Source organism: Paramisgurnus dabryanus, chromosome 17, assembly GCF_030506205.2.
Source record: "Paramisgurnus dabryanus chromosome 17, PD_genome_1.1, whole genome shotgun sequence".
NCBI classification, from domain to species: domain Eukaryota; kingdom Metazoa; phylum Chordata; class Actinopteri; order Cypriniformes; family Cobitidae; genus Paramisgurnus; species Paramisgurnus dabryanus.
In genome coordinates, this window is record NC_133353.1 from 33344905 (window position 1) to 33368725 (window position 23821).

The window sequence follows — 23821 nt, forward strand, 5'->3', positions numbered from 1 at the left end:
TCTTTGTTGAATAATGGTAGTCTAACCGCATTCACAAACATACAAAAAGTGCTAGACATGCTAAACATCTCAGTCTCATAGAAATTCCTCTTTTAGAAATGTCAGCCAGAAAACGGCCCAATCTGAAAAACTGATGCTTATGACATCACAGGCATCTCACTGCCCCTCCACTTTAAAATAATTGGCTACATTTTTTGAGTGGCATCAAAATCAGCCAATCAGTAATGAGATTGCAAGTTAAGCCAGTAGGGGGAGCCAAATAGGTGCAAAACCACTTGTTTAAAATCCCCCACCCTAATAGAGCTATCTGAGAGAGGTTTTTAGGAAGCTTCTAAGGCATTATAGACCCAAACAAAACATTTTTTGTCTACATGTCACATCACAGAACAAGGATAAATACCCCGTTCAATCATTCTATGTCACCTTTAAGACCACTGTCATTGCTTCTGTTATACTTGGGATGTCGTCGCTTAACCTTTTATGACAGTGATCAGCTGTAAAATGCTTGGTCCTGCTTGATTAACGTAAACTTTGAGTAAAATAATGAAAAGTTTTTCATAAGATCCCCTTGGGTCAATGTGTTAGCATGACAGAAGCTTGATGCTGTTGTGTGAGAACAAGAAACAGCCATCATTTTCCCTTCGCCCGAGTGCCTCTCGCGTAAATTATTCGATTTTGATGACTTTCCCGGCACAGAAAACCATCACAGGTTTATCAATGCCATCAAAGTATTATTTTGTTTTTGTTTGTTTGTTTATCACAAAGTACAAAGTAGATGAGGAAATATAGGATTCAGTGTGTATTTAAAGCAGCGCCATTATTGTTTACATTGCGTGGAATGGTGTGATGTAATGGGTTGAGCGGATTTATTGCATTCTGCAGAAAAGGGGTAGTGTCGTTTATGCCGTTTTGGGAAAAAAGGGAGAAAAAAATGACAGAATAACACGGCGGATATTGGATTTTGTGTAAAATTAAGAATTCACTTTTTAATACTGGCCTGATACAATACTGATTTTGTTGGTAACTCTTTTTTTTAAATGACGTTTATCGCGTTTTGGAACCAAACTCTTCATATATGTTGATAATGTTCTGCTCCCTAGATGGGTTGGGACTCTTCGTCCGTGCCACTGAGATTTTTCCACATCGTACAAAAAAATGTGTCACATTCAAGATGGAGGTTTAAAGGCGCGGTAAATTAAGGAATCCATTTTAACTTTTTGCTATGGTAAGTTCATCGTACTGCCTTCACAGAAGAATATTATAAACTACTTTGGTAGCCCCGCCCACTGTTTTGCTTATGACATAGTACGGAAGTAAAAGTTATTTTTGAAGAAGTTCCAGCTCACGTGGTAAAAACATTGAGTGAACAAGCTACAGGTCGACGCTGGTTTGCAGATAGATTACGATTTTAAAAAGCAATGCTGTTGTACCAATATTGGATCTGGACAGGAATGGCGCAGCAATCTTATGTGAGTAAAACATTTTGGTACTATGTGTCACTATCGCTTTGGTTGGAGATCGCTTGATATGTCCTGATTGTGTGTAACATCCGTGTCTAACCACAAAGTTTGATAAGGACACATATGATAAGGACTTGTGAAAACACCTAATTAAGCCAGCTGTGATTTAGATTCTGATGCGTGCTTAGGGGGCGTGCACACCAAAACTTTTAAACATGGCTGAAAAACGCCTGGAGGACGCCGAATGTCAGCTGTTTCTTCAGCTGAGCGCTTTGGTAGCTGTGATACTTGAGCTGTGAGCCGGTTGGTTCCTGTGGTAATGTCCCGCCCCTCCCCCACTGTGATTGGACGGCTGTGTGAGAAGTGACATTGACGAGCGGAGCTTTTCACCCAAAGTTGAATATTTTTCAACTCTCGGCGCTCAGCACTGAACGCAGTAAAACCGCTAGCTGCTGGCTTTTTTGAAAAACGCCGAGCTTCCATTGGAAACAATTGAAAACATACGCCGGCCGTGGGCGTAAAACCTTTGGTGTGCACGCCACCTAACCGTGTTGTTTATGGTCATTTCTAGGCCCGTCGCATTTGAAGATTTGTTGTGTGCTACTTCACCCATACCCATTGTCATTTATGTGTGTCATGTTTTGTGCATAGAACATCTTGCGGCGCAAACATATGGATTAATCCCTTCGCCAGCCATTTTTTCACATCACAAGTTTTCAAAACAATCCACACATGGAATAACGAAGGAGTTGTAAGCTAGTTTACTACTAAAAACGTATCCAATCATAGCAGTGGCCGTTTTCATCCAAGTCTTTAATGTGGCCCGCCCATCATAAGGAACTGTTTCTCAAGCCAGCCTTGAAAACACCACTGTTTTTCAATATTTTACTATGTTCTTACCTCAACTTAGACAAATTAATACATACCTATCTTTATTCAATGCGTGCACTTAATCTTTGTACAGTGCGTCGTGTATGTGTTAGCATTTAGCCTAGCCCCATTCATTCCTTAGGATCCAAACATGAATTTAGAAGTGTTCCGGTGAATCACGCGTCACGGCACATTTAAAGAGTGCTAAAGCATTATTTAATGTTTAAAGTTGTGATATAACTTATAGAAGAAATCATGTTTCATATCATTTTGAGTTGTAAAATACTTCAAGCGGACATTTCACAAGACTTTTTTAAAATGTAAAATAAATATTTGGTGTCCCTAGAGTACGTATGTGAAGTTTTAACTTATAATAACATATAGATAATTTATTATAACATGTTAAAATTTCCACTTTGTAGGTGTGAGCAAAAAATGTGCCGTTTTTGGGTGTGTCCTTTAAAATGCAAATGAGCTGATGAAATGCAAACACTGATCGCCATAATGGTGGTTTGTTGAAATTGAAACTCAATTGTGCAGTCAATAATTTTTCTCTCTCTGTACTAAATGGCAGCGCTGTGGTTGGATAGTGCAGATTAATGCTGCGTTTACACCAGCCACGGTTGAGGCGGAAAGCACGGGTGATTTACATGTTAAGTCAATGCAAAGACGCAATAACACGTGGATTATTATCCTGCGGCGGGATATACGTGGTAAGCGCGGCGCGAATGGCGCGTTCCGCGCCAATTGAGCGTTGCCGCGGGAAACGCGCGAGTTGAAAAATCTGAACTTCGGCGGATTTCCGTGCCAGTTAACCAATCAGGACCTTGCTGTAGTAGTGACATGATTACAGGAAGTTTGTGTAGTGGCGGAGTCTCAGCGGAGTCACAGACGCCCCTGCCATGATGCGCATGAATTTCTTAAATGACTAGAATTTCACGTGCGACTTTCACGCACGAATGAAGCAAGTGAACTCAAATGTTCAAGTGTCCAACTACGCGCGAATAGTCTCTATCGCGGCTGGTGTAAACGCAAAATAAGGGGTGGTATTATCTCCTTCTGACATCACAAGGCGAGCCAAATTCCAATGATCTATGTTTGTATTTGCTTTACAAAAGAAAACTCTGATAATCTTACTGGAAGCATCTTAATCATGATGTCAAATTAGGTTGGAGTTGATTGATCTGCCCCGAGTCGAGCCGTCGGATATTTTACTTTGAATGTCCTTCCTATGATTGTCACAATTATTAAATAATTGTCTGATCGCGATTATGTTTTTAACTTGCATAGTGTTTTGGGCAGATATTATCCATGGATGTAATAAGTATTAAAGTGCAGCTCCTATTTACTTAAATAGTAAAAACTGTTGAGCAAGCTTGTTTCAACAACACAAGCATTAAAATCTGGCAGTAATGTTCTCATAAATTTAAACGAAATGTTTTTTTTTTAGGTTTATGTGCATTATAAATTAAACTCTATTTTAAAAATGATTAACTCTTTTAACAAAAAGAGGGGGCTTTCAATCCTACCACTGTGATACTGAGTTTCTCACATTTATTCATCTATGAGTGATTTTCTTTGTCTCCTCTGAAGGGAGCCTTACAACGTCTGACAGCGTGTTGACTGCTCAGGGTTCGAGAACAACCTTGAAAATGTAGCAATGGGGGGGAACAGAGCTGAAATGGTCCTTCCACAGCGGCACTACCCAGGGTTTCGTGGGGACTATGAATATGTGGCGGTGACAGAGATTGGTAACTGTGTCCGGGAACTAATTGGTCTCTGGTGGCCTGTCATTGGGTACTGACTTCAGGACAGTTTGACAGGAAGAGCCGGAGTGTTCTGACAGCAGGAGGCTGCTATTTCAGCCATTAAAAGAGGGAGAGAGCGGGAGAAAGAGCAGGACTGAATCATGGTATGCAGCGCTGGTACGATCTGCGCTTTTATTTATTTTTAATGAAGGTGTGGTGAGCTCACAGTCTGAGAGACATGCTGTGCTATCTTCTTATGTGTTGATGGTTCATGCCGACACTTGAGCTTCTAGCATTCATGTGTCAACAGCGTGTATGTGTGTGTACCTGGGGTTGGTGAGGTTGTAACAGGACTTCCAGATCTGCAGCATGCGTTTGCAGGTGAGCAGCGCCTCCTCGGGCCCTCGACACAACGTCTCCAACTTCACCTTTGTGAATAAAAGACTGCGGAGAGAGAGAGAAAAACAACAACATCTAACTTCTGTTGGTTTCCTCTCTTTCACACTTCGCTCTCTTCCTGTGACAGTTCTGTCTTTTACCCGGTTATTTCTCCTTCCTGTGTGTCTTGTGAAGTGTTTTAAAAACAGTGTGAAGAGAGTACAGTCGAGTTTACTGAACACAGATTAAGACAAATCTGTTCAGCTATTGTAAATACATTACATAAATAATAATTGTATAGTGTTTATTTTGTAATACATATGTAATGTATTTGTGATAGAGTGTGTATTGGATATAGAGTTGGTGTGTTGTGTATTAGTGGTACAGTACATTGTGTGTTGTGTATTTTTTGTAGTATATTTTGTGTTGTATATAGAATTTGCGGTATAATGTGTGTTGTGTATTCGTGATATACTGTGTTTCTGTCTCCGAAATAGCTCCCTTAACCCTTAAAGAAGCATTTCACCCGTAGAAACATTAATCTTTATTGAAAGTGCGTCATATTTGTAGTCGAAATGTAACATCGTAATAATGATTGTACAACCGATGTACACTAGGGCTGGGCAAAAAAAAAATCGATTTTTCGATTAATCGTTTTTTTTAAATGTGGTCGATTCAGAATCGATTCTCAAAGAGCAGAATCGATTTTTTTCTTTCATATTTATTTCTGCAAACATTGAACGAAAGATTAACGCTAATCGAATTACTAGTCTTCTTCACTAGATGTCACCCTATTTTTTGCTTTGCGCGAGGTTACCAAGGAGCGAGAGGCAAGCCTGTCATTAATTAATTCAGTGCTTAAAATGGCGGTTTCAGGTGCTTCATCGATTTTAATAATTACTCACTTGTAACCTGCTGTTCACTGTTCTTTTTATTAGTATAGTATTTGTATTTAATCTATATTTATTGAGTTGAATCGAGAATAGAGTATAAAAACCGGCCCGAGAACCGGAATCGAAAATTCAATCGAGAATCGAAATCGAATCGATTTGACAGCTTGTGAATCGAAATTGAATCGATCTGGAAAATCTGAATCGATACCCAGCCCTAATGTACACCCAACATCTAGCTGCTACCCCTTCACTGTGAGGCGCGTGGCGAACGAACTCAGGCGTCTCGACACAAGAGGGTGCCCACATTGCCTACGACGTTTCAGCCCAAAGTATAGACTGTTTCAGCAGTAACAACATAAACAACGTAACTTCCGGTAAACTCCGCAAAGAATCAATAACAACAAAGTCCTTTTATAGTAATTTATTTTTGATAACAAACAAAATAAACAACACATAGATTACCTTAGTTTTAGGGGCTGTCCACACGGAGACGCGAATCACTGTATAAGTAAAAATGTATAAGTATAAATCGTATTGGCGTTTCATCCACACGGATCCGGCGTTTTGGGAGACTGAATCCGCTATTTTTTGAAACCGGGTCCTAAAGTGAATAAATCTGAAACCGACACCCTTGTGGTTTCGTCTGTACAGCCAATCCATATATTTTGTGAAGCGAAAACGTCATCACATCACGTGTCAGAAGCGTCACACGTAACAGCAACAACAATAACGGCGAACTACGTGATTGTGTTCGTGCTACAGAAGCTACTAAAGCCTACTAGCTTTATTACAGCAAAATCTATTGCTTCTATGCAATTGTGGTGACCAACAAGCGATAATGGACAACACCATACGTTGGTTATGCGCATGCTCAAAGTCTTCTTCTCCGTGTATAGTGTATATCTGTGGCAGAATTACAGCGACCATACTGGTCCGGCATATATACTACACCGCTTTCAGTCGGTTTCAGTGGTTTCGTGTTTACGGATTATTTTTTAGAGCAAGGAAAAAAAATGATCGGATAGGGAATGCACCGGCTTCGTGTGGACATAGCCTATATCATAGCTAAAGCATATCAAAAACTAACATTACTATATAATACTATACTATATAATGAATGCATATTTAACTACAGATCGGCTGTCAAACCTCCCATCAAATAGCGGTAATGGGTCAGTGACAAAAAACGTTCGGCATTTCAATGCACATAGAGTATTTATGTTAATTTTATGCAATAAAATTTTTAAATTTTTATGAAAGTTAAGACTGAATGGACCTGAAAATGTCCAATTGCACCAAAGAATGAGAAATATTACATATTTTATCCACCTTGATGGCATGTAAGCGTGATCATAAAAAATAATAATTTTAAAATATCATTTTATTAGTTATTTCTAAATGTAAACTTTAATGCGTTTTTGTAATATTTGTCCTGACATAAGCTGGAAACAGCTGTTTTCTAAATAATCTTTGACAAATGATGTAAAAATTGATGTAAAAAAATATAAAAGCTCCCGTTCTGTCTGTGATTTTGAATTGTGTTTATAGTGGGCAATATAACATGTGTTCATGTTTCACGTGTAAAAAAACGCGGTATTTTTCACACAATTTACTTATCTGTATAGGCTGATGTCTTCCTTGTCATGTGAAGTCCCTCCTTCAGAAATACATAACAAGTTCTGATTGTGTAGTTTGTTTAGTGTGCTGTGATTCGATAGCATCTTAGCTTTGCAGAGCCGTTTGAGCCAAAGCTGGTGACTGACCTATTCATGTGGGCGGAGTTTAGTCAACGTTTTTCTTACGTCATTAAAGCAGGAAATAGAGGACTGTAGTCCAAACCGGCCGTTTGCTGTAGGCTTTTAAAGAGGAATTCTATTGAAGAAAATATATCGCCTGGCAGTGAACTTTGAGCTTTATCATTTTACAGGTATTATTTATGCTATTATAGCACCATTACACACTAACTAGGGTTTAAAATATGGTATCAGGAAGAACGTGACCTTTAAACTAGATGATTATGTTTTATTCCACATTTTTTTATGAATATATTTATATTTTCATTTAAAAAAATACTAGTTACACCACATTTTTGCAATTATCCCCCAAATATTATTTCAAAATGAAATATAACCAGAAATTTTAGACTTGTATGCAAATTTATTTTGAAATTTTAACCCTTTTACTTTTAATTGAACCATACGGACACAACATAATTAATGTCACGTCATTGACCCTAAATCTATGATCGCGTCTTTTGGAAACCAAAACATATGTTATTTTCGACGAGGTATTTGTTCAAGAGTTCAGTTTAACAACTAGTCAGACCATTAAACAAACAGAGACCGGAAGTTCATTTCGTGCGTCTGATGAAACTGTTTTTTATGTGTATGCAAATGTACGGCCACAGTCGAACGCACAGCCTTGCAAAGTATATTTTATTTTAAACGTACATGTACACAGACGTTCGATGCATGCACGTTGGCGGTGCACGTACAAGTAAAAATGGACTATACTTCTGCCTTTATTATCTGAATTCATGCAATCGTTTTTATTCATCCATTTAGGTGGACTGTATTAGCAAACTCATGTAGGGAAAGTGAATGATGGTAATGGTTTAATGTTTAATGGTCTGACTAGTTGCTGAAACTGTTAACTCTTAAACAAATATCTCATTGAAAATAACAACGTTTTGGGTTCCTATGTAATCTATGTGTTGTTTATTTTGCTTGTTATATATATATATATATATATATATATATATATATATATATATATATATATATATATATATATATATATATATATATATATATATATATATATATATATATATATATATATATATATATATATATATATATATATATATATAAACTACTCTAAAGGACTTTGTTGTTATTTATTCTTCGCGGAGTTTACCGGAAGTTACGTGATGACCACGAAAGCCGCTTGTTTTTGTTGTTATTGCTGAAACTGATCTGACTGAAACGTCTATAGTGTATGCGTTATAATGTATGCTGTGTATTTGTGATATACTGTTTGTGCTTATGCTGTATATTGTGTTTAGTCTATGTTTGTGTATTGTGTATATAAGGTTTACTGTATCTCTTGGTTAATAGCCGACACACAATCTCCTGATAACATCTTGTGCATCTCTTGTAACACACACTCATTTCTACAAGAGTCAGATCTGCTGTGAACATCCCATGAATCATCAGCATCACTGTTCAAAGTACAGATGGGCATTTCTATAATCAGCCATGACAGACTGTGAGGAGCTACAGCCGCTGTGTCTGCTCTAAAATGCTTCGAGCTAAACTGAGACCAGCATGCGCTTGTAATCACTCTGCGATCTCTCAAGGGCCGCGCTGATACAAGTTCAGCCGATACAGAACGCTGATAGCACGTTATCATCTTCACTTCTGTCATCTCAGCACGCTACACCGCTAAGACACCCACACAACCGCTAAACTAATATTATTCGTGTGTGTGCGAAATAAAGAGAGCTGGATGTTCTGGTGCATTTCCTTTCAAGGCAATGAAGCGAAAAAATGGAGACACTTGCATATATGCATGCATACACACACAATACTGATCCTCCCCATGGCACAACAGGGTGAAAAAAAAGAGGAGAATGGTAAAGGGGGAGGAAAAATGTGTTTTCTTTTTTTCTATTATTATGTAAGTGGTTGAAAAGCACAGCCTGCGGGGTGACAAAACAGACACACACATAATTACAGAGATGGAGGAAATTCTGATCGAATAAAATGAGATGGGAATTTGCGTGGGGAGTGTCCAACGCTCCAGACATCCAACAGACACACTCCTCTAATTGAAGAGGCCAGTAGTAGATATCCTCACATCTATCCCAGCTCTTACGGCAAACAAAAACCATCTCATTCGAGTGGGCACTGTGGCTTGCCTCCACCAAAGCATTTAAAGGTGGCGAGTCACTCCGCAGCCATGTTAGAACAAGAAAAAGAAGACCTGTCGATAAAAACTTTAGCCTTTATTATGTATATCTATGGAGTGCTTTAGTTGTGTTGTTAATGCGATACATATGAACATTGTCACGTCTCCCATTCCAGCTCTCTGATTGGTTGCAAACAAACCTCACCAAACAATGTGTGTGCCGCAAACCAAATGCTGTTGATAAAATGTTTGATAAAATGCGTGATGGGAGCGTGAGCGTGTGTGCGTTGGACTCACACAAAGTTCTCGGGGTACTCGCTGAGGGCCATCTCAATGATGTTGAGACCGTCGTGGTAGTGCTTCTGTGCTGACAGCAGCAAGGCCAGCAGATGCAGAGCATGAACATCATCACCCTGCAGCTGTAATGCCTGACGTACATAACCCAAAGCCTCTGGTATCTATCAAACAAACACACACAGTAAAGAGGTTTTATTAGATAATTGTTTAAACAAGACTTAACATCCACTCAGACAGAGACAAAGAGAGCGAGAGAGATAGGGCGCGTATCCACAAATCATTCTCTATGGGAGCCGAGCAGCAGGATCATGCAAGGAATTGTGGGATATGCAAGAAAGTAATTAAGGGCATCAAACATTTCTCAACTTCATTTAAACGAAAAACAAGGTGGCAGCCATATGTTGCGGGATCAGTGACGTCAATCAGTGACTTAACCTGAATCACATCATTGCATATCACCATATCTATTTTAGATTTAAGATACACACTTTCATTGGGGCTAGACTGTGTGTTAAAGACAGCTTGACACTGTTTATATAATTCTGACACTTGGAAGTTAGCAGATTTTTAGATGTTATCATGTATTAAAAGCAATTAGAGAGAATATAACTTAAATTAAAACTGTAAATACTTGAACTTGGTCATCTGAATAAAAAATGTGTGTGAGAAAGAGAAGATGATTCTCCTACCTGTCGAGACACAGCCAGCTGCAGCGCTAGATAAAAAACCGCCAAATGATCAGTGGGGGATAAACTCTGTGCCCTGATAGAGAGACATAGGGAGTATTTAATTAGAGAAAGAGAGAGAAAGAGAGAGAGACACAAGAGAAAGATATCATTATGAAGCCCTGAATTGTAAAGAGCAGAGTAAAAAAAAAACAAATCATCTATCTGAACTGATTCAGAGCTTCAGTCCACTGATGATCTCAACCAAAACAATACTGCTAAACTTAATAAAGTTACCAAATTATAACACAAATAAAACAAAATTACATCACTTACTGGTAAACTCAAACACAACAACAAAGTAAAATGCAATGTTATTTGACCTTAAATTGAGATTACAGAATGGCAAACTATCTGTACACAGTGACAAATAAAAAAAACTGAGATCCATCTTAAGCAGATACAGGGCCCTATCATACACCTGGCGCAATGCAGCATAACGGAAGTGTTTTTGATAGTTTGCGCTCGGTGCAGTTATCAGTTTTACGTTTAGTGCCACAATGCTTTAATAGCAAATGCATTTGCGCCCATTTTTGCGCCCATTGGCATTCTGGACTGAAACTAAGTGCGTACAGGCGCATTGGCGGCCTGTAAAATAAAATAGACTATGCCATTGACCAACTAAAAGCTGGTGTAAAGTCTAAAGTCAATGGCGCAATATTGTTTTTGTTATTTAAAGAGCGCATCAGTAATACGTGCCTATAAACAGGACGACAACGCGCATTTGCTTACATATACATGGATGTGCAGCAGCAAACAAATGTTTTTAAATATGAAAAATTAAAGGATTAAAATGTAAAAGAATGATTGAGTCTCTTGGACATAAATGAGGACCGATTACGAGATGTCACCTGAAACCTGGTAAGTAATTGAATGTTTTGCTTTAAACAAATGCAAATATTGCATCTATTTTGAAAAGTTTTTTTTAAATGCTACCCCACGGATTTATTGTATATGATGACTTTGTACCTGTGGATATGGTGAGATGTGAACCTTTTTAAGTAATGCTTTTCAAAACACTCACAACGCTGTCTGAGTTCTGAAATGTCCCCACATGTTTGTAAATTCTTTATATCCTGGTTGTAACTAGTATTTTTTAAGTACAAACCTTTTCTTGCATATTTGTAAATTATTATTTGAGATTACACTGATCATGTCAGCTATCCATACATTTACAGCAATCACAAGCCTGCTAATTTTACTTCCATATCTGAAAGAAAACGACTTTTAACTCTTTCACCGCCATTGACGAGATATCTCGTCAATTAAGAGAAAACGCTTCCCGGCCAATGACGAGATTTTCCGTCTTTCCGCAATACCGCCATTATCCACCTTCTGCAACTTTTTAAACCCGGAAGTATTGCCCTATGGCAAGCGGCTGCATGTCCGTGTCTGTTTTAAAGATCGCTCTGAATGGGATCTCTATGAAAAGTCTGTCACAAAAATTTAATTATCTCTGCTTTTTGCTCAAAATGTGGTGATTTTGCGGAAACCTACCCATATTCAAAAGCTGATTACAAAAGAACCACTGAAGGTAGGATGAAACTTTTTGTTTGTTTGAAAGCAGAGGGTCTGTTCTTTCATTTGGTATAATGTATGTTTATATATTTAAAGAAGAACATTTTCTGGAAGGCATTAAACTTTTGAAATTATGAAAAACGCTGGTGCTGGCTGGCAACTTTTTTTTAAAAACGCTGGCGGTGAAAGAGAAAAACAGGGAGCCAACACTATCATTAGTTTATTGCACATTTCAACCTTAAACACACCCATTATGGAGGACCACAAGAGTCATGCAAAATGTAATAAAGAACTTCAATATTTAATAACTACCTGGACAATAAAAATAGCAATTAATAGATTTGTTTAAAAATTCATTAATTAATCTATAAATAAATAGACAAAGTTATAAAAAAAATCATTTATGTAAGATTTTATTAGGCAATAAAAAGTGAGATTATAAAAATAACGTAGAAATGAAATATTAATCCATTAATAAATAGTTCAAATTAATATAACAATTTATAAAAACAACATAAAATACTCAATAAGTTCATCATTTTAAATTGCATTTATAAATTCTTAATTAAATAATGGAATTTCAAAATGTATTTCAAAAAGCGATTTAAAAAGAGAAATAAACAACTGGATTTATAAATTGAATTACAAATACAGGTTTAAATTAGGCATTTAAAAGGGCATTTCTGTTTGACTTTTCTGTTTTCATTTCCCCGTTGGTTCTCCTTATTCTTTTCGCTATTGGATTTGCTTTTCGTTTTAGCCTCTCTATTTAGCTTTTCCGTGACTCTTTGGGTCCTCATCTGAGATCTATAAATCTGCGCATGACGTACAATCAGAGCCAATCAGCGAGCTTGTTACATCCTCCTGGCCATAGCTAATTTGCATTTCTCATTTGACCATTTGCAAGGACCCAAAGAGTCACGGAAAAGCTAAATAGAGAGGCTAAAACGAAAAGCAAATCCAATAGCGAAAAGAATAAGGAGAATCATTGGGAAAATGAAAACAGAAAAGTTAAACGGAAATGCCCTTTTAAATGCCTAATTTAAACCTGTATTTGTAATTCAATTTATAAATCCAGTTGTTTATTTCTCTTTTTAAATCGCTTTTTGAAATACATTTTGAAATTCCATTATTTAATTAAGAATTTATAAATGCAATTTAAAATGATGAACTTATTGAGTATTTTAAGTTGTTTATATAAATTGTTATATTAATTTGAACTATTTATTAATGGATTAATATTTCATTTCTACGTTATTTTTATAATCTCACTTTTTATTGCCTAATAAAATCTTACATAAATGATTTTTTTTATAACTTTGTCTATTTATTTAGATTAATTAATGAATTTTTAAACAAATCTATTAATTGCTATTTTTATTGTCCAGGTAGTTATTAAATATTGAAGTTCTTTATTACATTTTGCATGACTCTTGTGGTCCTCCATAACCCATTGCTCATTACGACAAAAAAAAAACTTTTAGACTGTGTGCAAGGCGCACAAGCGATTTTTCCGTTGTTAAATTAGCAACGTGGATTCAGACAAGCCCATGTAGACTGTACGCTTTAGACAATGTGCTTAGATCGTTAAAATAGGGCCCACAGACTTATTGGAGACAAGCTCAGTATCGAGACGGGCAGACACAGAAAAACATGGCTGCCACTGTGACCAAAACCAAATGGAGATACAGCTGCACTTTCTAACAGAATGCACAAAGTTCAGGGATAATGTATATGGACAATCTTCTACCAAAAAATGAACTGCATAAACAAGACACTTGAAAGCCTATCAAACAATGAGAAACCTATCTATTAATCTGACCTGACTTAATGTCTACATTACATGTAGAAGATACTTAATGTAAATTACTGCTTTATTCTTTTATTTTATTTCTATAACTTACTATTTTACTTTTAATTTTGCACTATATACTTTGTTTTATTTGCACTATTTCTTCGCATCCCAGCTAAAAATGCTTTGGCAATACAAATGTACAGTTTTTGTCATGCCACTTAAGCACACTTAAATTGAAATAAAAATTGAGAGACAAAAAGAGAGACTGAGAGAGAGTCTAATACTCACCTCTGGAAAGCACTCAGTGCTTTTTTCTGATATTCTTCCTGCATTCCTCGAAGAGATGCTGTAAACACAGAGATGGGAGTAGATTTTTTTATTTATCCTTTTTTTTTTACCAAAATAGTCCTTATTGAGATTAAAATGTATGAAGGTATATTTGGTGCAAAACAACTGCACACCTGTGACAGTGGAATTTGTATTTGTAGAGATTATCCACACATGTGTATCAGTAAATTTGAAGTCACAGATGAAGAGTTGCAAACTTGTAGATTTTTTTTCTTTCCCTCAAATACAACACAACAGTTACACATTCACAAATCCTTCAGTGCAGCTGCACAAATCCCATTTTACAAATCACAGATTAAGAAACTCACAAGCTCACGTTTTTTGCTACAATTGCTGCAGTAAATATGGTGCAAAACCTACTTGAACACCTGCATCAAAGTATGTGAAGTCACACACAAATTTTGTACATTCGCAAATCAGTTTGTGCATCTGTGCGATGAGAGTTGCATGTGTGTAAAAAAAAAAATTCACAAATATTTTTTTCTTTTTGAAATATTTTCTAGCACAAACACAAGTACATAAATACAACTGCTTGAATCTGCTGCTACGAGTTTCAAACACTCTTTTTTTGTGTGCTCTCTGTTTTGCACCAAATATCTCGAGATAAGTGGTGCGAAAGTGATTTGTATACCTGTAGGCTATGTTCAGCACTTCCCACCAGGTGGCGCCCCACACTCACTGAAGCAAAGTTTATTAATTACCAGCAATGTTTCAGCAAGGTAAATCGCCTTTATCAAGGTATTATTTTCACCAAGTGGAGAACAATATAAATGGGAGTGCTAATTAAACACAGATGAAGGTAATTACATACAATATTCCAATGATTCATTAGTAAACAAAATATAAGTTCCATAAATCTCAAACCATCAATATAAGTAGATAAAAAAATACAAGCAGCAAATACACACTTAGGCCTACATATACCTAATAGGCTTTAATATACCTAAAAGGCCTCCTGTCTAAGTAAAAATTGGTCCAACTCACCTCACCTTCTAGATGAAAATACCCTCTCAATTCCTATATACAATAATGAAGTTATAGGATGATTAAGTTCAACAAAATGCAGTGCTAATGGAAGGTTCATATTTCTGCATATTATTGCACTCTGATGTTTCACGATGCCTGTTTTATACTCTCTATTTGTTTTCCTACATATGATTTTCAACAATGACAGTGTTAAAGTGGTTTCTGTTGGTATACATGGAGAAGAGAGGTCCGATCTAACTAATTTATCTCCTAGATTACATTCACCTATATTCAGTTAGCCTATGTTTACTTTACTGACACAACAATGTGCCCAGGATGGTAAAATAATTATTTCAATGTATTACTAATAAACAACACAAGTCTTGTGCATACTGACATGGTTTGACATCTATAGTTATTTGATTGTTTTTTTCTGATGTGTTAGAAGTCATATATGTAGAGCAGAGAAATAAGACATTTTTTTCTGGGGTGCATGCCCTAGAAAAATTCATATGGACCTTGGTATTTATAAAATCCTCTGTACGGCCCTGCTCATGACAATAAGAATCCACTCTCAATAGTGTATGACGAGCTGTAGTTTTTTTAATCGGATCCCTATGTAAAAAATTACAAGCTACCCACAAGTCTAAAAAGCTGATTTGATTTGGGTTAGCATCCAGGGTAAATGTTAAGAAATCAGAACAACTGTTTAGATAATAATAAAAACAATTTAGTTGTTCAGTTACCCGATTCAAAAAGACAGAAATAATCATCCAAATTAGTATATTAGAAGAAAAAGCATGTATCTTAGTTAAATGTAGGCCTATGTGTGTATTTGCTGCTTGTATTTTTTAATCTACTTATATTGATGGTTTGAGATTTAAGGAACTTATATTTTGTTTACTAATGAATCATTGGAATATTGTATGTAATTACCTTCATCTGTGTATAATTAGCACTCCCATTTATATTGTTCTCCACTTGGTGAAAATAATACCTTGATAAAGGCGATTTACTTTGCTGAAACATTGCTGGTAATTAATAAACTCTGCTTCAGTGAGTGTCAGGCGCCACCTGGTGGGCAGTGCTGAGCACAGCCTACAGGTATACAAATTACTTTCGCACCATTTATCTCGAGATATTTGGTGCAAAACAGAGAGCACACGAAAAAAGAGTGTTTGAAACTCGTAGCAGCAGATTCAAGCAGTTGTATTTATGTACTTGTGTTTGTGCTAGAAAATATTTCAAAAATAAAAAAATATTTGTGAAATTTTTTTTTACACACATGCAACTCTTATCGCACAGATGCACAAACTGATTTTGCGAATGTACAAAATTTGTGTGTGACTTCACATACTTTGATGCAGGTGTTCAAGTAGGTTTTGCACCATATTTACTGCAGCAATTGTAGCAAAAAACGTGAGCTTGTGAGTTTCTTAATCTGTGATTTGTAAAATGGGATTTGTGCAGCTGCACTGAAGGATTTGTGAATGTGTAACTGTTGTGTTGTATTTGAGGGAAAGAAAAAAAATCTACAAGTTTGCAACTCTTCATCTGTGACTTCAAATTTACTGATACATATCTGTGGATAATCTCTACAAATACAAATTCCACTTTCACAGGTGTGCAGTTGTTTTGCACCAAATATACCTTCATAAAAATGTCTTCTTCCAGGGAGTCCTGGCGAAAATAGCACCACAAAAAATGACAAACAAAATAACAAAACCTCATCTTCTGCAATTTACAATTTACAAATGAAGGGGCCAGGGAAGGGTCTCATTATATTTGGGAGTCCTTGGCATCATAAAGAGATCATACAGAGGGGGTACAAAGTGTGTTAGAAAACTTGTTCTATACGTTTTATAAGAGAAAAGAAATCGTAGAAGGTCTATCCTGTTTTAGGTATACTTACCATCTGTGGCCTTCAGACTATAGACAAGCCCGATTGCAAGATAACCTTTAGCCCTGAATTCAGCCGCCTTCTCACCCATATCAATCACCATTTTAGCGAAGCGCTCACCCTCTTCCAGCTAAAACACACAAATACACACCCCATGTCATCATCATCTCACGGTTCATAGACTGGATAACACAAAGTTGTAAACAGGTCAGTGTCAGTTCCTCGCACGGGTTTCCCATAATTCTCCTATCATTACCCAGTGCAGGTTTCCAATGCACAGCTTGACGGCCAGCAGAGGAATGGTGGGATCGTCCGGCTTCAGTCTTATACACTCTTTCAGCACCTTTACTGCTCGAGCCGACTGCACACAAAAAAAGGGCCATACAGGGATTGACAAAATTCAGAATGGCTTTAAATTCTTAGGTGTGAATTGAATTTCATTCAATTTCAGGGATGCATTGGGAATTTTAATGGAATGCCGCACAGCACTGGTACACAGTGGACCAAAAATGGAACACTGACCTTCCCAGCAGCCATCAAGGAGAGAGCGAGCTGGAACCAGAGATGAAATTCCTCAAAGGCAAACTTCATGGCTCTTTCGAGACACTAATGTGAGGGGATATTAAAATAATTCAGATAAGAACAGCGGTGATGAGCCAAACACACACACAAAATGAGAAATAAATAAAGCCTCCTGTTGCAGATTACCCAGCGTGCCATGGGGCTTCCAGCACATCTCCAAGGGCATTATAGATAATCACACTAGCAGCTTAGCAAAAAGCAATTCATTGAACAATTAAATCTATATAAGTGGATTCACAATGACAAAATCCTTGACTTTAAGACACTGCATCACAAAGTTATACTGAGAATATAAGTTTTTTTTGAATATGTGAGATCAGATTAGGTCTGAATAAACTCAGAAAACCAAAGACAATGCTATCATTACATGCACACTTTGAATAACCATTGTGAGGATTTTGAGCAGATGTTCACCTCTGAGAGCATTTCGTATTGTCCACGTCGGCCGAGAGCAATGGTGAGCAAGTCGTACACCAGCGAAGCGCTCTGCAAACTGATGATTCGATCATTATTGTGCTCGGGGATTCGGCTCAATACAGCGTCTCTGTTAGCCTGTGAGAAATATATTCAAATTAACATAACTTTTTTGTTGCAGTTAGAAATAAAAACAACTGAAGGGAAACTGTAATCAGGTTTCTGTTGATTACCACTCTACTTGTGCAGACAACAGGGTCTAAAACTATTTTTTTTATAAAAAATTTATTTTACTGTGACTCACCATAGACTCACTGATTAATAAAAGGAGTAAAGCCTCCTCAGTGTTCTCCTGTGGACAAAACAAGCTAGAGACAGAGATAGATAGAATCAAAATTACTTTTCAGTAATTTTCTCAGTATAACATGAACTATTTGTCTGTCCACACCAAACATGACCTGCCAACGCTCTCTTATGAGAATTCGTACATATTTTACTAGTTATAAATTCATACGACCACATTCGTAAGTTTTTTTAACGATTTGCATTGACCCCTGTGATGTTGGGGTTAGATGCTGGGTAAAGTTTTTTTCATGAGAATTGTACGTTTTTGCACGATTAACTTCATATGAATTCATACGATTTAGCCAACTCGTAAAATATGTACGAATTCTTGTGAGATCAGGCTGGAACTGCTATGTTACACAATCACAGCCAATCAACATATATTTGACATGTGTGTTTTAAAGGGGTTATATGACGTTGCTAAAAATAACTATATTTAGTGGTGTAATACAACTCGTTTACGCTAGGCATGTTGCGATAGTCGGTGTAACCGGTTATACACGATGCTTTATGAAAACATGACAAAGGGACGTGTCTTACTTATCTCCCGAGTAGATACGTGGGCGTCGGCTAAGGGCGTAGTCCTTGAGGGGGGTGTGTCTGAGTGGATCATCCAGAGGGGACTGGTGAGGTGGATCTTCCAGTGGGTTCCAATAACTCTGTTCACACATACCCCTCAGCAAGATCTCTGCTAGCTGCCTGGCAATAGTCTAAACACAAATGCACACCATTTATTAACGCCTGAATTTGATGCAGAACCTATGTTAGACTGATCATTCAGAAATAAGAGATATTTATGGTTAGTATATGGCAGGAGTTTTCAAACTGTTGCTTTGGACCCACTTCGGGTCACACGTATAGGCTGTATAAAACATAGACGTAGTTTCCGTGACTTCACACATTGGTTTCCGAAGAGCATTTTTGAAGCCCAAAGTAGGCGGAGCGCGTCACTCTCAGATAACCAAAAGGGCGGAATTAGCATAATTCATTGAATCTCATTAGACCATTAGCATTGTGCTAAAAAACAACCAAAGAGTTTCAATATTTTTCCTATTTAAAACTTGACTCTTCTGTAGTTACATCGTGTACTAAGACTGACGGAAAATTAAAAGTTGCGATTTTCTAGGCAAATATGGCTAGGAACTATACTCTCATTCCGGCGTAATAACTTGGCTGCCGTACCATGGCTGTAGCAGGCGCAATGATATTACGCAGTGCCCGAAAATAGTCCCCTTGGTAACTTTCAATATTTTCGTGCACTGCGTAATTTCATTGCACCTCCTGCAGCCATCTTAGCACAGTCGGTCTTAGTACACGATGTAACTACAGAAGAGTTACGTTTTAAATAGGAAAAATATTGAAACTCTTTGGTTATTTTTGAGCCTGATGCTCAATGGTCTAATCAGATTCAATGGATTATGCTAAGCTATGCTAAAAGTGGTACCGCCAGACCCGAAGATCGGCTGAATGGATTTCAAAACGGTAAAATCAAGTGTTTAACTCTATGGGAGCTGGAAAATTAGCGTATTTTCAAAAAAAAAAAAGTTGCGTGTCCCTTTAAGGCTTAATATAATTCAAACGGATGAGTTGCAAAAAAATGTATCCCCCTCAGACCAAAACTACTTTTGCACTAGGCACAAAAAACACTTTAACATTTAAACAGGGATGGTCAAGGGACTTCTCTAGTGTCTCTAGTGGCCAGTCGATGAATTGCAGTTTAAGTCAGTTCCGTGTTGGATCCACAGTGGGGTCACGACACAAAAATGTTTAGTTCAATCAATCAAGTTCAAAGACAATGATTTGGATATAAGGTATTGTGGTATTGCAATAATCTTATATTTCTTTTACACAATGACAAAGAACACAAACTAAACTCTTCTAAAAGTGAATGTATGTGTATTGCTTTCCCCCATATTTCCATTTATCAAAATATCTTGGCGGGTCTTGAGAAAGAGTCTCCCAAATGAGAAAGTCTGTGACTCCCCAGTACATAGGATCTAATGTTCATCAAAGACATAACACACACATAAACATTCCTCACCATACGAAGATTCTGAGTGGTCCTGGTCTCAACGGCTCGGAGAATTTCTCGGAAACGGCCGACACCTCGGGTCAGGTTACTGCAGTAATGGGAAAATGGAGGGAAACGAGGAAAAGAGATCCATTAAAACACCTCTAGAGATCTCAAGCAACCTGACAGCTGACATCAACAAACCTCACATCAACTCTAATCATCCGTCGCTCTTCTTTGCAAACTCGCAAACACAACGAACACACGGCCTACGGCCAGGTCAGAAGTCTCTTTATGATTTAATGAGCTGCAGCATCAAACACTCAGCAGACAGAAAGTTATCAGAGCCTGTAGGGTATATCGACTACACCAGATGAATACAGTGCACGAGTACATTTAACATTAACACCTATCTGAATTGCCCACAGGTTGTGAATGTGATCGTATGTAAATGACTGGAGTCAATAATCTCCATTAATGACTGCAGTGCTTTCAAACATACTCCTAAACACATAAACATCTGCATGTGTTTGCAATCGAATCTAAAGGGAACATAGCTTACAGCTGTTGAGGTGTGATGTATAGCAATAATGTATTTTAATGAATAAGAGACAGAGTGTTAAAGGTGATGACAGCAGAGAAAAGAAAAAAAAGAAACAAACAAACACATCTTATTTATGCAATAAATGCAACACAATTTGTAACTATTTATACGCTTTAGTACAATCTGATTTAGCTTCAGTGACACTGTGTTTTCATTTATGTACGATTCACATCCTATAGATACGAATTAGCCACATCTAAAAATACAGTAGTTACAAATTCCCGTAAGATGAGGCTGGAAAGAAGAAATTTAACATTAAAAACAGTTTACATTTAATGTCTAAAGTATTCTGATATAACACCAAATGCAGTAAAATATATCGTATTAGCGTCAACTTTGCAAATTGAGCATTCGCAATATTCAGTCATTCATTCAATATGCAATGTAGTAAGGTGAACATATATCAGTTAATAATATGTATACATTTACATTAGCCTTATAGCACTAGCATTATACCTTTCTGATTTAACATAATTCTCAGATTTATGGGTACTTTTAGGGCTGTAAAACGATGAATCGGAATTAATCGCAATCAAATCGCAACTATGCATGCATTAATGTGCATACATACATCTGCACAATGAAATGATGAGTGCAACTACTTTTCTTAAGTTGTCCTCCCAAAGCTGTACGAGAAAAGCAAGGCACAAACAACGTCTTATTTGATGATGCAGTCAAAATAATACTTAAATATTTAATTCTTCTTAAAATACATTTTATTGCATCTTAAATCCTCTAATAGTTTTCATACCACATACAAAACACAGCAGAAAAAAATACTGCGATGCAAGTTTCCCACTAAACCGTACCGCCCTAAGAAGGGTACACAAATATATGACCCTTTATGGTTTGCGTGTGGCGTGAGGTTTGAATCATTCATGGGCTTAACAGATACATTTCCCACAATGCACCACTGCAGTGGTCATATTTCACACAGATGCATTACAAGCACTGACAGACGCCCCACCTGCACCCGCACAAATAAACAATAGTGCAGACACAAGCTCACATTTGCATTTATAAGACCTCCACATATTTCACAGGAGAGATGCCAACAATTAAAATAAGACCGCAAACAGATAAATGCACCTCTAGTTCGTACTCCAGACTGGGCAACAGAACACAGGAACAGGATGAGAAATTGATAACTTTCGTTTCTCTTTATTCAAACTCTCCTCCTAACATCAACAATTTGGCTTCAGTAAAAACCGAAATATATCTTATAAGCAGAAACTCAATGTGTCTAACAAATAGCGTTCCTTTTTGGAAATGCACAGAGGACTCATTGGATTTCATTGGAGTTTGGCTTGTTGCTACGTTAATGATGTAATATTCAAACTAGGGCTGCATAGCGCTTAATCGCGACTAATCGTTTGCAGAATAAAAGTTGTTGTTTACATCACATCTGTGTGAACTGTGTATAATAATTCTGTACATACAAGTACACACACATGCACGTATAGGTTTAAGAAATATGTACATGTGTATATACATTTTTATAATTATATAGAATTTACATTATATATAAATATGAATTAGGGATGCTAAACAATTAATCGCGATTAATCGTTAGCAGAATAAAAGTTTTTGTTTACATCACATATGTGTGTAAACTGTGTATAATAAATATATATATATATATATATATATATATATATATATATATATATATATATATATATATAAATATGAACACATTCATGTATAATTTTAAGAAAACAAAATGTATATATTAAGTATTTATGTTTATATATAATATAAATTATACATAAATATACAAATGTATATACACATGTAAACATTTATAAAACATATACATGCATGTGTGTACATTTATTTATACAAAGTTATTACACACAGTTCACACACATATATGATGTAAACAAAAACTTTTATTCTGCTAACGATTAATCGCGATTAATCGTTAAGCATCCCTAATATGAATACTTCATATATTAAAAAAATTTCATATACGTGTGTGTATTTATTTTTACAAAATCATTATACACAATACACACACATACATAAACAAAAATCTTTATTCTGCAAACGATTAGTTGCGATTAATCGCTATGATGCTCTGATTCTAACAGTCATAAAACTATACAACACAAACAAATATTGGGTAAGAGAGACCATATTTCATTTTCTTAATGGTCAATTAATTGAAATGCATTCTGTGAATGCATTTTCGTCATGCAGCCATAAGCTGATTTGAGGTAAAAATATTTAAAAAAAGGTGTTGTTTTCCTTTAAGAACACCTTTCTCCAACTCAGCTTTGACATTTATGCTGTGCTTCAATCTGATTAAATTCAGTCGAATTAAAAAATGTTGTGCATGTAAACATAGTGTGGATCAGACCTTTGGCAAGCAAGACTGCAGAGAATTTAAATGCATATTTACATTAAAAAACCTCACCCATTTTTGAAGTGGATCACATGAGCCCTCTGAAGTCCAGTTTCAAGGAAGTAGCCGAGTTCCTGCTCCTGTGAGACCGGACCCGGCTTTGGACTGCGGTTCTGAATGCCAGCACTGAGGGCCTGACAACAAGACAACTCTCTTTATGTAAAATATCATCAACACAACATCAATCTCTCATTCCTGGTCACTGGAGATGTAACACTTTCTGAGGTTTTAATCAAATGTGACCCCATCTGAGAAATCCAGGCTAAAGCATCAAAGTTTGATTTCAATCATTTGGCATGATCTTACCCTGTCAGTGAAACAGCAAATCACCAAAAAAAAGAAAAAAAATGAGCATTTACAGGGCTCCAGACTAACTTTTTTCACTAGGAGCACAGTGGCCCCCAAATGAAAATTTTAGGGGCGCAACCAGAAAATTTAGGGGCACACACTGTAAATCAACATGCTATCCAAATATTCACATTTCTACTAATTTCCACTGTATTACTAATAAATACTTTAATGATAGACGGAGAAAGTACAATGTGCTGTTTTCAAATTCAGTGTCACATTGCAAAAAAAGGTCAAATTTACTGGTCGCACATGTGCAACTGGATGTAAAATTCAGTGGCACACTCTCAAATTTTGGTG

At 36.7% G+C, this 23821-nt stretch overlaps 1 protein-coding gene across 1 annotated transcript in view; it reads right to left on the reverse strand.

Moving 5' to 3' along the window:
• ttc7b (tetratricopeptide repeat domain 7B) overlaps window positions 1-23821 on the reverse strand; it is a 47333-nt gene that overhangs the window by 15900 nt on the left and 7612 nt on the right. The window contains exons 5-16 of the mRNA XM_073812284.1: window positions 23186-23307; window positions 20193-20271; window positions 18692-18861; window positions 18111-18174; window positions 17807-17944; window positions 17333-17416; window positions 17067-17171; window positions 16823-16940; window positions 13885-13942; window positions 10248-10320; window positions 9559-9719; window positions 4406-4522 (exon numbers count right to left, since the gene is read on the reverse strand). Coding sequence (XP_073668385.1) covers window positions 4406-4522; window positions 9559-9719; window positions 10248-10320; window positions 13885-13942; window positions 16823-16940; window positions 17067-17171; window positions 17333-17416; window positions 17807-17944; window positions 18111-18174; window positions 18692-18861; window positions 20193-20271; window positions 23186-23307 — 1289 coding nt within the window. The remainder of the gene's footprint in view (window positions 1-4405; window positions 4523-9558; window positions 9720-10247; window positions 10321-13884; window positions 13943-16822; window positions 16941-17066; window positions 17172-17332; window positions 17417-17806; window positions 17945-18110; window positions 18175-18691; window positions 18862-20192; window positions 20272-23185; window positions 23308-23821) is intronic.